Source organism: Staurois parvus, unplaced genomic scaffold (genome assembly GCF_062004578.1).
Source record: "Staurois parvus isolate SC_StPar_1 unplaced genomic scaffold, SC_StPar_1.0 ptg000772l, whole genome shotgun sequence".
Lineage (NCBI taxonomy): Eukaryota > Metazoa > Chordata > Amphibia > Anura > Ranidae > Staurois > Staurois parvus.
In genome coordinates, this window is record NW_028318568.1 from 1393453 (window position 1) to 1408788 (window position 15336).

The following is a 15336-nucleotide window of genomic DNA, read 5'->3' on the forward strand; positions in this document are numbered from 1 at the left end:
TGCTTCCTTTCATTTGACGCTGAGAAGGCATTCGATCGCGTTGACTGGCATTTTCTATATCTTACCTTAAAACAAATTGGTTTGGGTTTGCGATTCTTTGCTCGGATTATGTCCCTCTATTCTCATCCTTCGGCGTCTGTCCTTGTAAACGGTACGGTTTCTTCGCCCTTCCCCATATCAAATGGGACTAGACAAGGTTGTCCCCTCTCGCCTCTTCTCTTTGTTTTAGCAATGGAACACCTTGCAAGAGCTATACGAGCTAATGACTCAATCCTGGACATCCGCACTCCCTCCGCACATCATAAACTTTCCCTGTATGCAGATGACCTTCTAGTTTACGTTCAACAGCCACTTATCTCACTCCAGTCTTTTCCATGAATTCCGTAGATTCAGTCTCTTTCGTAACTTTAAACTTAACATATCTAAAAGGAGGTCTTGAATATCTCTTTGCCTAATCATGTGTTGGCGAACCTATGCTCTAATTTCAATGGCAACCAAAGGCTATTACGTACCTGGGGGTCATGATTTCTGCTGATCTTCATGCTCTATATTCCCTTAATTACTTACCCTTGCTTTCACGTATTCGAAAAGATCTGGCTTCCTAGGTCACTTCAGCTCTACCCTGGTTCGGTCACATCAACACCCTTAAGATGGACACCTTACCTAAGTTGCTATACCTTTTCCAAACTGTCCCGATTGTCATACCCAGAAGTTTTCTTTTTCTCTCACTACGCTCCCTTTCGATTAGATTTATTTGGCACCAAGGGCTCTCAAGGTTAAAATATAGGTTACCCACCCGAAACTCGAAGGTGTGGGTTTACCAGACTTTGAGATATATTATAGAGCCACATTACTAGCCCGGATGCTTAATTGGTTTCCCAGACCCTTCCGTAAAGCTTCTTGTATGATGGAACATGATCTATCTCTAGTTCTCATATTTTCTTCTGTTCAGTTTTGATGAAAAAATAATAGACAAATTTGCCTTTAAAAAAGGCCTGGATTCTTTTTTGGATACACAGAATATAACTGGATGCTAACTGGATGCTAACATTTATAGGTAAAGTTAATTTAGGGAATATCCGATTGCCTCTCGGGGGATCAGGAAGGAATTTTTTCCCCTGCAGGAGCAAATTGGATCGTGCTTTGCTGGGGGTTTTTTTTGCCTTCCTCTGGATCAACTGTGGGTGTAGGATTAGAACTTTTTTTTTTAATGGTTGAACTGGATGGACTTTTGTTATTTGTAATTTCAAATTAAAATGTTAATGTTTATTTTCTGCACCCTCTAGGGGTTCTATCCTAATTATTTTGCCTTTATAAGAGGATCCTTTATAGCTCCTTAATGAATTTTGTGATGATGGTTGAGCGATATTGTTCTTTTTATCTTGTTCAGCCAATGCCATCTTGAACATGTATAAAGGCCTCCTTGATGGACCTAATCCATGTCTTATTCTTTCACCAGGTGTCTTAGTGGACCATGTTACTGCAATTGTTTTTGCATCAAAGTCACTTCGCTTCTGTGTTAAGTGTTCGTTGTAAATCTGGTCGGGGTGAAGTTTGGGAGCGTTTCTTTAAGAGGTATGGATCTTGCTCAGAATACATCAACCATTGGCAATTACATGTATGCTAACGTATAATGGTGTTCTCTTTAATATTTTATTATAGTATTGTTATGTTTTTTATGCTTTGATGTCCTTGATACATACACGTAATTGCATAAAGTATTCACTATTTGGCTTGATAAATATAATTTATAAACTGTGAGAAATAATTTTGCTAGAATGTTACATGTAAATATGTACTTAAAAATAAATTTTGCACTACCCTTTCAATGTGCAATCAACAATAACACTGTGAAACAAAAACACACACTGAACAGTGTAATATAGTGAAAATCTAAATGCAATAAAAAGAAGTGGTAGGTGACATTATCAGTCTAGTGAAAATCGCAAAATAGACCATCTCCAAAAAATGTTCTGTGTCAGCAATATTCACATGTGCCAGCTTCAGTGATCCACCACCAATGCAAATCCACACCTCTTACTTAGAAGCACAGGACCTCCATATATTGAGGTCATGAGCGCATATGCATCATCGCTGAAAATATAGCTAGCAAACTGCCACAATGTAAGCAATGATGGTCCGTGGGCCTTAAGAAGGAAGACAGGGCACATAGCATAATCAAGTATAAAAATGTGTGATTTACTAGTTGAAACTGATGGATATTTACAGATAAAGAAATAGCAACAGCAAAGAGATAACAGCGCTGTCTGCTGGTGAGCATGATGAAGTCACGCTGCTAAACTTTGCCCTTCGCTCTGCTAAGCTCCTAAACTGAGTTTAGCAAACTGAGATCATTATTAACCTCACCTCAATAAATGGAGGTCCTTGCTTCTGCTAAGAGGCTTGGATTTGCATTGGTGGTGGATAACTGAAGCTCGCACGTGTAAATATAGCTTACACAGAGCACTTAGGGCTCGTTCACACCAGAATTCAGTGTGGGAATCCGTGTGCCATGCATATTTCCCGCACCACGCTCACAAAAGCATGGAGTGTGCGATCTTCTCTGGGTGTCAGTATATTTCCCAGACACAAACTGCAATTGCAGTGTGCTTGCCTGCACTGGATTACATGGTACATCAGTACTGTGCGATTTGGTGTGATGCATTAGTGAAAAGTAGTGCATTCTGAATTCGCACCACACTGAGTTGCACAGGAATGCGAACCACGTTCCTTGTGCAAATAGGGTGTGAACCAGCCCTAAATGGAGATTAACTTTTTGTTTTGTGATTTTTCACTATACTGTCTATTGATGTCACCTGCCACTTATTTTTATTGTATCTAGACTATCATTGTTTGCACATTTAAAGGGGTAGCGCAACATATTTATTTTTAAAGTAGAACTAAAGGCAAAACTTTTTTCTCCCCATTTTCGGATAGAGCAAGGGAGGGTATAACCTCTATCAGTTTTTATTTTTGCTTTATCTGTGTCCCATTGGGGGATATTTCCCCTCACTTCCTGTCCCATAGCCAACACAAGAGAGGAAATCCCTCCAAAATTAGATATAAAAAATACAGCCATGGCCAAAATTATTGGCACCCCTAGATTTCGGTCAGATAATGCACCACTTCACCCAGAAAATTGTTTCAATTACAAATGTTTAGGCATTCTCGTGGTAATTTCTTTTATTTGTATCGGTATGACACAAAAAGTGGAGAGACAAAAAAAGCCAAATCTGGCACAATCAATGCAAAACCCCAAAAATGGACTGGACAAAAATGTTGGCATCTTCTCAAAATTGTTAGATATAATTGCTGTCAGGGATGCGGGTATGACCAGAAGTGCGTGGACTGACACAGGGAAACGCAAGCTTCAGATATAGTAAATAATATAATTTATTAAGACTAACAATACCAACGCAGTGCAAAACTAAACATAAACACATTGCAAACAAACTGAACCAAACCTCCAAGAGATAACAAACATACAATACAAGAGTAGTCAGGCAGGCCGGGTCGGTAGCAAACGGAGTACCAGGAGCAGGCGGGAGAGTGGTCAGGACTAGCCGAGGTCAGTACAGGCAGAGTTCAAGCAGAGTCAGGACAGAAGTAACAGGATCAGGAAACCAGGGCCAAGCAAACAGTACAACAAGGCACAGACTGCAGGTCTGGCCATCCCTTAAATACACCACCTGCAATCAGCCCCAGGTGGTGGCTAATTGCCGGAGTAAGCCTCTGGTTGCTGAGAGCACCCTCTGGCCAGTCCTGGTACTGCAACCCACAAGGCAGGTGAGTCCCACCACTATTGGAGAGTCCATTCCTGACAATTGCATTCCAAGTTTGTGATGCTCCTGTAATTTGTAACTAAACTCAACTGTATCAGTTACCAAATCCTAATGTTCCTGTGTCCTCTGTGTGCAACATTGTCAAGTTTACAGCCCATGGCACTGTAGCTAATCTCTCTGGAAGTAGATGAAAGAGAAAAACTTGATCAAAGATTGCCATGAAGGATTTTTCAAATGGTGGATAAAGAACCTCGATCAACTCCAGACAAATTCAAGCTGACCTTCAGGCACAGGGTACAGCTGAGTCAGCTCGCACTGTTGCCATTTGAATAAAAAGGGACACTATGGTAGGAGAACCAGGAGGAACCCACTGCTGACAGAGAAACCTAAAAAAGCCAAATTGGAGTTTGCTAAAACTTACCTTAGGAAAACAAAATCCTTTTGGGTGAATGTGCTGTGGATAGACAAAACAAAAGTACAGCTTTTTGGTAAAGCCCATCATTCTGTTTTCAGGAAAAGAAACTAGGCCTTTTAAAGAAAATAATACAGTCCCTAGAGTCAAACATGGTGGAGGTTCACTGATGTTTTGGGGTTGCTTTTCTGCTTTAGGCACTGGATGTCTTGACCGTGTGCATGGCATTATGAAATCTGAAGACTACCAAAGAGTTCTGGTGTGCAATGTAGGGCCCAGTGTCAGAAAGTTGGGTCTCCATCAGAGGTTATGGGTAATACAGCAGGACAATTACCCAAAGCACACATCAAAAAAGGACCCAGAAATGGTTTAAAACAAAGCGCTGGAGAGTACTGAACTGGCCAGCAATGAGTCCAAATCACAATCCCATAGAGCACCTGTGGATAGATCTCATAACTGCAGTTGTGAAAAGGAGCCCTTCCAGTCTTGAGAAACCTGGAGCAATTGGCGAAAGAGTGGTCCAAAATTCCAGTAGAGAGGTGAAAGAAACTCATTAATGGTTACAGGAAGCGATTGATTTAAAATTTCAGGGGTGTTCTACCAAATATTAAATTGAGGGTGCCAATAGTTTTGTGTGGAATGTGTCAAATATGGATTTTTGTTTCCCCAGTTTGTGTCATACCAATACAAACAAGATAAATAACCATGAGAATTCCTAAACATTTGTAATTGCAACATATTTCTGGGCGAAGTGGTGCATTATCTGACAGACAATATTTTTGGCCATGACTGTACTTCTAACTAAATAAGTGTACTGTCACTTGAAAGTGCTATTTATACTAATGTAGATACAATAACAATGTATTGGTGCAAAAATATGAAGAAAATAAAAAAAGATCAATAAAATGTCCATATATGTGAAATAGAGTGCAAAAAGTCCCACAGTTGAAAATCTCAGACTGTGAATCAGTTCGAATGACAAGTGTTCTCCAAGTGAACACCAGTACTCACACACGCTCCTTACCAGATGGAGAGATCTCGGTAATTGGAGATCAAGTGCTCCTTTTATACAACACCTACGCAATTATATAAATAAAATAAATTGATTCAGGTCTGCACCACTGCAAGAAAAATAATATATATGATACATAAATACAAAAATGTCAGTGTGATCCACAGTGAATTCCAGTGTTTGCATAATATCCTGATACTGTACAGTTCATGGATCTTCCATAAAGCGTCTTCCATGAAATATACCTCACCAAATGAGAACACTCACCAGCACCACAAGCAACTCAACTTGTTATGATCTACTCAATATTCGGTCAGTATGCCTCTGTCCCTTTAAGGGAATACTTTGCTGTATGCTGCAATTGGAATCCTCTCACAAAGACATTGTGTCTCCCGTATACATCCAACATTTCAGAGGATAATGCCCAAAATGAACATTAATCACTTCAGTACTGGACACACTTACCCCCTTCATGGCCAGACCAATTTTCAGCTTTCAGTGCTCTCACCCTTTTAATGACAATGCTACAAAGTACAAAAGCAAAGTTTTTATCATTTTTTTCACACAAATAGAGCTTTCTTTTGGTGGTATTTAATCACCACTGGGTTTTTTATTTTTTGCGATATAAGTGAAAAAAATAAGTGCAAACATTTTGAAAAAAAGCCAGTTTCTATGATAAAATTTTGCAAACAAGTAATTTTTCTTCATAAATTTAGGCCAAAATTTATAGTGCTACATATATAGTGCTACATATATTTAGTAAAAAAAAATTGTGAAGGGAGTCCCTTTGGGTGGAGGGCCCATGGAACTCAGCTCACTTTGGAGAGGTGGGGAGACCCCTGTCTCAGCTCCTTATATCCCTCTTATGTGTAAATCACCCTGTGCCTGTTAGGGGTACAGGGTAATCTGTCCTAATATTCTGTGGGCTTTGTCTCAGACGGTGTAGACCTGTTTAGGAGATAGGTGGGGTGGGGGGGGTTTGATTGTTTAAGGTTTTGTGGCTGCATCCCATTGTTCTATTGTTTGGCTTGGGAGCAAACTGTTATGGGATGTATGTGTTTATGTGTATTAGCTTAGTAGGGGCGTGTCTCCAGCAGCCCTCCCTCCTGATGGGACTGTCTGCTGGTGTGAAGTTTGAATACCTGTGTGTCTCTTGTTACTAAATGTAGATTGCCCCACCATGTGTCATTATGCAGGGAGGGGGGATTGTCCCCTGAGTGTATATATCATGTATCTGTGTTCAAATAAAGTAGTCTACCTCCTGGTTTACTTCAAGACTGGTGTCGTCTAGTCTTGTATGGTCGGCTGTGGTGTCTGTTGTCGGTGTTCGGATGGGGAAGCAGTATTCTAACGGAAGTACTCAAGCGCAGTCTGGGTCAGTTCCATTACAATAATATACACCAATTTGGGTTATTTAGTCTGTGAAATTGATCAACCTTGATGTACTGACTTCCTATCTCATTTCTTGGGACCATGAAATGTCAGGACAGTACAAATGACCCCTTTTTGGGACGTAGACAGTCAAATGTATTTAGTAAGAGGCATTGTGAGTTTTTTAAAGTTGTAATTTTGTCAGTTTGTAAGATATTTCTAACTCCTACCATGCACATACCAAGAATTACACCCCAAAATACATTGTGCTACTCATCCTGAGTATGGCAATACGACATGTGTGAGACTTTTCTACGGCCTGGCCACTTACAGAGGCCCAACATCCAAGTAGCACCTTCAGGTGTCCTTGGGGCAAAAATTACACATTTAATTTCCTGACTATCACATTTTTGAAGGCCCTGGAGCACCAGGACAGTAGAAACACCCACAGAATTCCCTTATTTCATAAAGCAGACACCACAACGTATTTTTTAAGAGGCATAATGAGTATTTTAAACATTTCAGTTCTTTTGCCAAAAGTTTTTGAAAAAATGTGGAAAGAAACTGAAAATGGATTTTTTTTTTTAACACAAAGTTGTCAATGTAGAAGATATTTCTAACACACAGTATGAACATACCAAGAATTCTATCCCAAAATGCATTCCGCTACTTCTCATGGGGATACCACATATGTAAGACCTTTTTAGTGTCTGAGCAGATTATGTACCCAACAATGTAATCTGTGTAAAAAAAAAATCAACAAACACGGTATAGAAAACAATGTACTGTAATGGTCACCTCTCTAAGAGTGGTCAGTGAATATAGCATAGTGTAGCTTCAACCACAGCAGTTTCTGTTCCTAAAAGCCAAGCAAGTCAAATCTACTAGTACTGGCACAATGCTATGTTCACTAGTCAGAAAGTATAGGAGGCTGAACAAAGGGTAAACACAAGATTACCTTTTGTTTGAGGAGAGCATTGGTCCAGGAAACAGGCAGAGATGTGGTCAGCCAAAGGAATTGTCCAGGCAGCAGGCATGAATATGGTCCATAAATGTGCCTGGGTCAGTACAGGCAGCAGGCTGGCATGCAGGCAGGAATATGGTCCATAAAAAGTCTTGGATCAGTACAGGTTGTTGGCAGAGATATGCTCAGCACAGCCAAAGTATTCTCCAGGCAGCAGGCAGGAACGTCAGGCTTAGGTCCTCTCTTCCTCCCCCCCCCCCCTCCCCCCCCCGTCCTCTCTTCCCCCTCCCCCTCCGTCCTCTCTTCCCCCCCCCCCCCCGTCCTCTCTTCCCCCTCCCCCCGTCCTCTCTTCCCCCTCCCCCCGTCCTCTCTTCCCCCCCCCTCTCTCCCCCCCCCGTCCTCTCTCCCCCCTCCCCCCCGTCTCAGTCCTATCTTTCCCCCCCTGTCCTATCTTTCCCCCCCCTGTCCTCTCTTCCCCCCCCCTGTCCTCTCTTCCCCCCCCCTGTCCTCTCTTCCCCCCCCTGTCCTCTCTTCCCCCCCCCCTGTCCTCTCTCCCCCCCGTCCTCTCTTCCCCCCCCGTCCTCTCTTCCCCCCCCCCCCCTGTCCTCTCTTCCCCCCCCTGTCCTCTCTTCCCCCCCCCCGTCCTCTCTTCCCCCCCCGTCCTCTCTTCCCCCCCCGTCCTCTCTTCCCCCCCCGTCCTCTCTTCCCCCCCCCGTCCTCTCTTCCCCCCCCCGTCCTCTCTTCCCCCCCCCCCGTCCTCTCTTCCCCCCCCCGTCCTCTCTTTCCCCCCCGTCCTCTCTTTCCCCCCCGTCCTCTCTTCCCCCCCCTGTCCTCTCTTCCCCCCCCTGTCCTCTCTTCCCCCCCCGTCCTCTCTTTCCCCCCCGTCCTCTCTTTCCCCCCCGTCCTCTCTCCCCCCCGTCCTCTCTTCCCCCCCGTCCTCTCTTCCCCCCCGTCCTCTCTTCCCCCCCCCGTCCTCTCTTCCCCCCCCCCCGTCCTCTCTTCCCCCCCCCGTCCTCTCTCCCCCCCCGTCCTCTCTTCCCCCCCCGTCCTCTCTTCCCCCCCCGTCCTCTCATGTCCCCCCCCCGTCCTCTCATGTCCCCCCTCGTCTCTGTCCTCTCCTCCCCCCCGTCTCTGTCCTCTCCTCCCCCCTCTCTCGGTCCCCCCCCTCTCAGCTCTTCTCTCTTGGTCCTCTCTTCCCCCTCTCTCTTCCCTCCCCTCCTCTCTCTTCCCTTCCCTCCTCTCTCTCTGTCCTCTTTCACCCCCCTCCTCTTTCACCCCCCTCCTCTTTGTCCCCTCTGCTCTCTCTCTCCCCTCCCTCCTTCTCTTTCTGTCCTCTCTCCCCCTTCCCTTCTCTGTCCTCTATCCCCCTGGCCGTTCTGTCTCTCTCTCTCTTCCCCTGGCTGTTCTCTCCTCCCCCACCCCCCTCCCCTCCCTGTCAAATTGTTCACATTAAAAACAGGGTTTTAGTTTGCACACATTTGCAAATACAGTGGGGATCGAAAGTTTGGGCACCCCAGCTAAAAATTTGTATTAATGTGCATAAAGAAGCCAAGGAAAGATGGAAAAATCTCCAAAAGGCATCAAATTACAGATTAGACATTCTTATAATATGTCAACAAAAGTTAGATTTTATTTCCATCATTTACACTTTCAAAATAACAGAAAACAAAAAAATGGCGTCTGCAAAAGTTTGGGCACCCTGCAGAGTTAATATCTTGTACTGCCCCCTTTGGCAAGTATCACAGCTTGTAAACGCTTTTTGTAGCCAGCCAAGAGTCTTTCAATTCTTGTTTGTGGTATCTTTGCCCATTCTTCCTTACAAAAGTCTTCCAGTTCTTTGAGATTTCTGGGCTGTCTGTCACGCACTGCTCTTTTAAGGTCTATCCATAGATTTTCAATTATGTTGAGGTCAGGAGATTGTGAAGGCCATGGCAAAACCTTCAGTTTACGCCTCTTGATGTAATCCCCCGTGGATTTTGAGGTGTGTTTAGGATCATTATCCATTTGTAGAAGCCATCCTCTCTTTAACGTCAGCTTTTTCACAGATGGCATCAAGTTACCATCCAAAATTTGCTGAAGTTTTATTGAATCCATTTTTCCTTCTACTTGTGAGATGTTCCCTGTGCCACTGGCTGCAACACAACCCCAAAGCATGATTGATCCAACCCCATGCTTAGCACTTGGACAGAGGTTCTTTTCATTAAATTCTGTGCCCCTTCTTCTCCAAACGTACCTTTGCTCATTCCGGCCAAAAAGTTCAATTTTAACCTCATCGGTCCACAGAACTTGTTTCCAAAATGCATCAGGCTTGTCTATATGTTCATTTGCAAAGTTCAAACGATGATTTTTGTGGTGAGGACGTAGAACAGGTTTTCTTCTGATGACTCTTCCATGAAGACCATATTTGTACAAGTATCTCTTTATAGTGGAATAGTGTACCACAACTCCAGTGTCTGCCAGATCTTTCTGGAGGGATCGTGCAGTCAAACGTGGGTTTTGAATTGTTTTTCTCACAATCCTGCGAGCTGTTCTGTCTGATATTTTTCTTGGTCTTCCAGATCTTGCTTTAACTTCCACTGTTCCTGATGACTGCCATTTCTTAATTACATTCCGAACAGAGGATATTGACATCTGAAAACGCTTTGCTATCTTCTTATAGCCTTCTCCAGCTTTGTGAGCGTCAACTATTTTCAGTTTCAGTTTTCTAGACAACTGTTTAGAAGAACCCATGGTGCTGATTGTTGGGGCAAGGTCAGATGAGTCTGGGCATTTAAAACCTTTGAGATTGACATCACCTGGTCTTCCCAGATGATGATTGAGAAGAATCCATGACACTGGCAGGTCTCAGCTTGGCAAAGGGGGCAGTGCATGCTATAAATTCTGCAGGGTGCCCAAACTTTTGCAGACGCCATTTTTTGTTTTTTGTTATTTTGAAAGTGTAAATGATGGAAATAAAATCTAACTTTTGTTGACATATTATAAGAATGTCTAATCTGTAATTTGATGCCTTTTGGAGATTTTTCCATCTTTCCTTGGCTTCTTTATGCACATTAATACAAATTTTTAGCTGGGGTGCCCAAACTTTCGATCCCCACTGTACATGCATAAGTTGCAGTGCCTTTTCATGGCACCCCAGTATTTTTTGCAGTCCTAACGCTATACATTTTGAGAGCCTCCAGAGTAGAAGCAAATGCATAATAATGGGTAGACTGAGAGCAGGTAAGCCTGAAGAGAGCCAACCCCTCCTTAAAAGCACAGGGGTGCACTGGACACCTAGCATATAGCACAATGGCAGGTAAGGTGCCCAGTGTGCCTCTCACCAATATACCAACTGTACAAACAAGTGGCAACTGCCCCAAACTATAACTAGTATTTGCAGCAAGGAGTACATAGAACGGCAGCGCATGTCAAACAACAACAAAGAAAAATTCCCAGCTGAACTTACCAGTCAGCCTGCAACCAACCAAGATGTCCTGTCTAACCGTTCACGTTTGCACACATAACTCTCCATGTTTCCTACAGAATATGGTTATGTGATCACTTACTAAATCACTGGCCCCAGCCCCATATGTGTTACACCACAGGCATGGCTTTATCAAAGATCAATTGCGCTTTTCTGTGATACAGTCACATTATTCTCAATGGCAATTCAGGTTTGATACAGCTCCAGATAGATGGAAAGACTGCAACATATAAATATCAAATGTTCCTCATGGTTACCTAGCCACAATATCAACAACAGCTACTCGGGTCTGCTGTGGCTCCATTTACAGTGCCTTTTTCATGTTACAACCAAAAACAAATGTATTGTTTGGGGATTTTATGTGATAGACCAACACAAAGTGGCACATTATTGTGCAGTGGAAGGAAAATGATAAATGTTTTTCAAAATTATTTACAAATAAATATCTGAAAAGTGTGGCGTGCATTTGTATTCAGCCCCCTTTACTCTGATATCCCTAACTAAAATCTAGTGGAACCAATTGCCTTCAGAAGTCACCTAATAGAGTCTACCTGTGTGTAATGTAACCCAGTATAAATACAGCTGTTCTGTGAAGCCCTCAGAGGTTTGTTAGAGAACATTAGTGAACAAACAGCATCATGAAGGCCATGAAACACACCAGACGGGGGAGGGATAACATTGTGGAGACGTTAAAAGCAGGATTAGGATATATAAAAAAATCTCAAGCTTTGAACATTTCACGGAGCACTGTTCAATCCATCATTTGAAGTGGAAAGAGTATGGCACAACTGCAAACTTACCAAGACATGGCCGTCCACCCAAACTGACAGGCCGGGCAAGGAGAACATTAATCAGAGAAGTAACCAAGAGGCCCATAGTAACTGAAGTAGCTGCAGAGATCCACAGCTCAAGTGCGAGAATCTGTCCACAGGACAACTATTAGTCGTGCACTCCACAAATCTGGCCTTTATAGAAGAGTGGCAAGAAGAAAGCCATTGTTGATCAAAAGCCATAAGAAGTCTCATTTGCAGTTTGCGAGAAGCCATGTGGTTGAGACAGTAAGATGAGAACTGTTTTGTTTACAAACAGTTCTCCTTCCCATCAGAGATGCTCAGCAATCACCGGGCACCGACGGGTAATCACCCGTCGGGACCCAGTGATTGACAGCCTTCACGGGTAGGGCGCTCACACTGTCTCCCTCCCCGGAAATGCGAAATTGTGTGTGTATATATATCTGTGATTTTGCGCACCCATGCCACCCTGTAGCAGTGTTTCTGTTATAGGGCGGTCGAGAAGCGGTTAAATACCACCAGAAGAAAGCATTATAAATTTAATGTGGCTAGAGTGTTGCATGACCAAGCAATTGCCAGTTAAAGTAGCACAGTGCTGAATAGTAAAAAATGCCCTGGTCATGAAGGAGATAAAACCTTTTGGAGGTCGTGGTTAAAGTAAGGTGGCTAGTGCCCCCTAGAGGTCATAAAATATAATAACCTATTATCAAAAAACAGACTGCCACTTCATTATCCTTACAACAGGATTCACAAAAAATGTCTTTCTAATACAGTACTTGGCTTTCTGATGTATTTCTGAAAATTGATAAACAAGGTAAATTTGCTGAGTGAACATTTAGGGAAACATTTCAAACTTTTTATTCAGTGTATTGAGTTCAGATTCCGTTAATTCCACTCCACTAAGGTGAATCTAATGCTTTCTTTTCCTCTGTTTACTTCTCCCTCCTTGGCACCCTCACGTCTTCTTCCTTTTCCCTTGCTATGGTTTTTGTCTAAAAAAAAAATAACCACTTTTATCCCCTAAGGGTGCCCTCTTAGGAGACCTTTTATTTTAATTTCAGTAATTGGCCAGGCCAGGGGTCCTTTGATTATACTCCTCTTGTAAGGACAGCAGCTGATTATGGAGAGGAACACAGTCATATCTTCTATACCTAAACTGTATTTGTCTACTTGGGGAATTTTAGTTGTCAATGTATTTATATTAAAGCTTATATGGTGTTGTTGCCACTTGGGGTCCTAAGTAAGTTGAGTCTCCAACCACATGAATACACACTTAATTTGCATGACAATTTTATTCATGGAGTCCTGATTGTGCACAGCTGTCTCCATAACCCTGTTTAGTATTTAAATGGTTCTGTTGATTTCACCAGCCATTCTCCTTCTCTGATGATGACTGTGTGGTGGAAACAGGTTGGGCGGTGTCTAGGCTTGTGATGTCATATTGGTTTCTGCATAATGCGATTTTACCGCATGTGAGCGAATTACTGCAATAAACTTAAGATTTGCCCTTTTTTCTGTCTTTACATCCTGTGCCACATGAATAGAGCCATAGCAGACCTGAACAGCTGTGGCTGGGTCACCACGAAGCTCATTTGATGTCTAAGGCTACGTTCACACTAGCCTTGTGTGCAGGCGGCAGAGAGGCGTTTGGGAAGCGTTTTTACCGCTTCCCAAACGCCTCTGCCAATTCTGCACATTACAGCACATGGTGCTGTTCTAACGGGAGCGTTCGCGTTGCGTCGCGGCAAAACGGACGCCTCTGGTCGAGTCAGGAGGCTTTGAAGCCTCCTATTCTCGTCTATGGTGCCGCTCCGCAAACGCCCGGCCGGCGTTTGCAGTGCGGTTGCGACACGGTTGCGGGGCGTTTGCGGAGCGGTAACACCACTCAAACTGTATTATAGGCGTTTGTGGGGCGTTAACGCTCGGCAAACGCCTAGCAACCGCCACTAAACTGCGCATGCGGCATTTGCGGAGCGTTTGCCGAGCGTTAATAACGCCCCACAAACGCCGGACCAACGCTTGCCAAACGCTATAGGGGCGTTTGGCAAGCGTTGGTAAAACAGCCAAGTGTGAACGAGCCCTAAAAGTTGCATCTTTCCATCTGTCTGAAGTCTTATCAAACCTGAATTGCCGTTAGTGATAATGTGGCTGTATCTCTCCATCTGGTAAGGAGTGTGTGAGCACTGGTATCATTCACTTGGACAGCAGTTATCATTCGGATTGATTCACAGTTTGATATTGTCAACTTTGGGACTTTTTGTATTCTATTTCACATATATGGACTTTTTATTGATCTTTGTTTTTGTCATATTTTTGCACTAATTTTATTAATACATTGTTGTATCTACACTAGTATGAATAGCACCTTCAAGTGACAGCACAACTATTTAGTGAGAAGTATGTTCAGTATCTTGTATTCAGATATGTTTGAGTGTGGCTCCCCAAGTGGTGATTTTATTTACATAATACACTGTTATCTAGTGCAGTTTCACTTAACATGTAAATCTGTATTTTTGGAGGTTATGCTTGAACCCAGCATAATTGTGCTAGTACTTTTGTAAATGACTAAACCTGTTTTTTTTGTCCTGAAACCAGAGTTTTGGATGAGCACCCTAATCTACAGAGTTTAAAGACTAATTTGCTCTAATATTTGAAGATGGAGAAGATGGTAAAATTTGCTCACAGTTTGTTTAGGGAACAGCTGTGGATGTATTCAATTGCATTTATTGTCAGATTAGTCCTTGTGTTATATGGAGTTTACCAGGACCATACAATGATCGTGAAATACACAGATATTGATTACCATGTCTTCACAGATGCTGCTCAATATGTCACTCAGGTAATTCTGGAATTCATTGTATTGCTGCACTATAACGGTAATATTCTCTTCAACTATCTTATTTCTCATTGTTTACTGATCCAAGCATGGGTCTCAGGAGCCTGAGAAAAACGGACTTTTTGGCTATAGGCTTAATCTAGGTTCACACTGTGAGTTTTTTCAATCAACTAGTGGGCCGAACGAAAAAAACCTCAGATTTCTGCATCCACAAAAGCAATCTGAATGTAGGAATCAACCCAGCATGTAATATTGTATTATGGCTGAAATCCCCCTCACTCCTCCACATCAGCCAGATTTTGGTCCATATGGACTCAGATTAAAGCTCTTTATTGAAATCCATGTGTGCTGGCAGTAGCACAAGGCACTGGAAGTGTGGAAGTGTGTAGAGCACAAAGATGAAGACCAGTGAACAGGGATTAGCTGTAATTGAGGGTACCAGAGCAAAAAAAAAAAAGTGTAGGCAAGATACAAACCAAGATTAGTAGTTGGCGGGCAGAAGGGATTTCAATTCAGAAGATGGAGCTGAGGTCAGGATCAGCTAAGAAGCAAAGATACAGAATCGATAGATAATAAGCAGAGTTGAAAATGGGCCAAGGTCACAACAGGTAGGTTGAAGTCCAAAGACGGGTCACAAGACAAGCCAGTTCATACACAGGAAGGCAGAATAACAGGTCAGGTTGCAGGTTATCTGAAACTAGCTGA

General features: G+C 43.0%; 1 protein-coding gene across 1 annotated transcript in view; it reads left to right on the forward strand.

Annotated features, from left to right (window-relative positions):
• PIGM (phosphatidylinositol glycan anchor biosynthesis class M) overlaps positions 1 to 15336 on the forward strand; it is a 92818-nt gene that overhangs the window by 63476 nt on the left and 14006 nt on the right. Inside the window, exons 2-3 of the mRNA XM_089654522.1 lie at positions 1460 to 1575; positions 14391 to 14634. Of these exons, the coding sequence (XP_089510648.1) occupies positions 14452 to 14634 (183 nt within the window). The 5' untranslated portion in view covers positions 1460 to 1575; positions 14391 to 14451. The remainder of the gene's footprint in view (positions 1 to 1459; positions 1576 to 14390; positions 14635 to 15336) is intronic.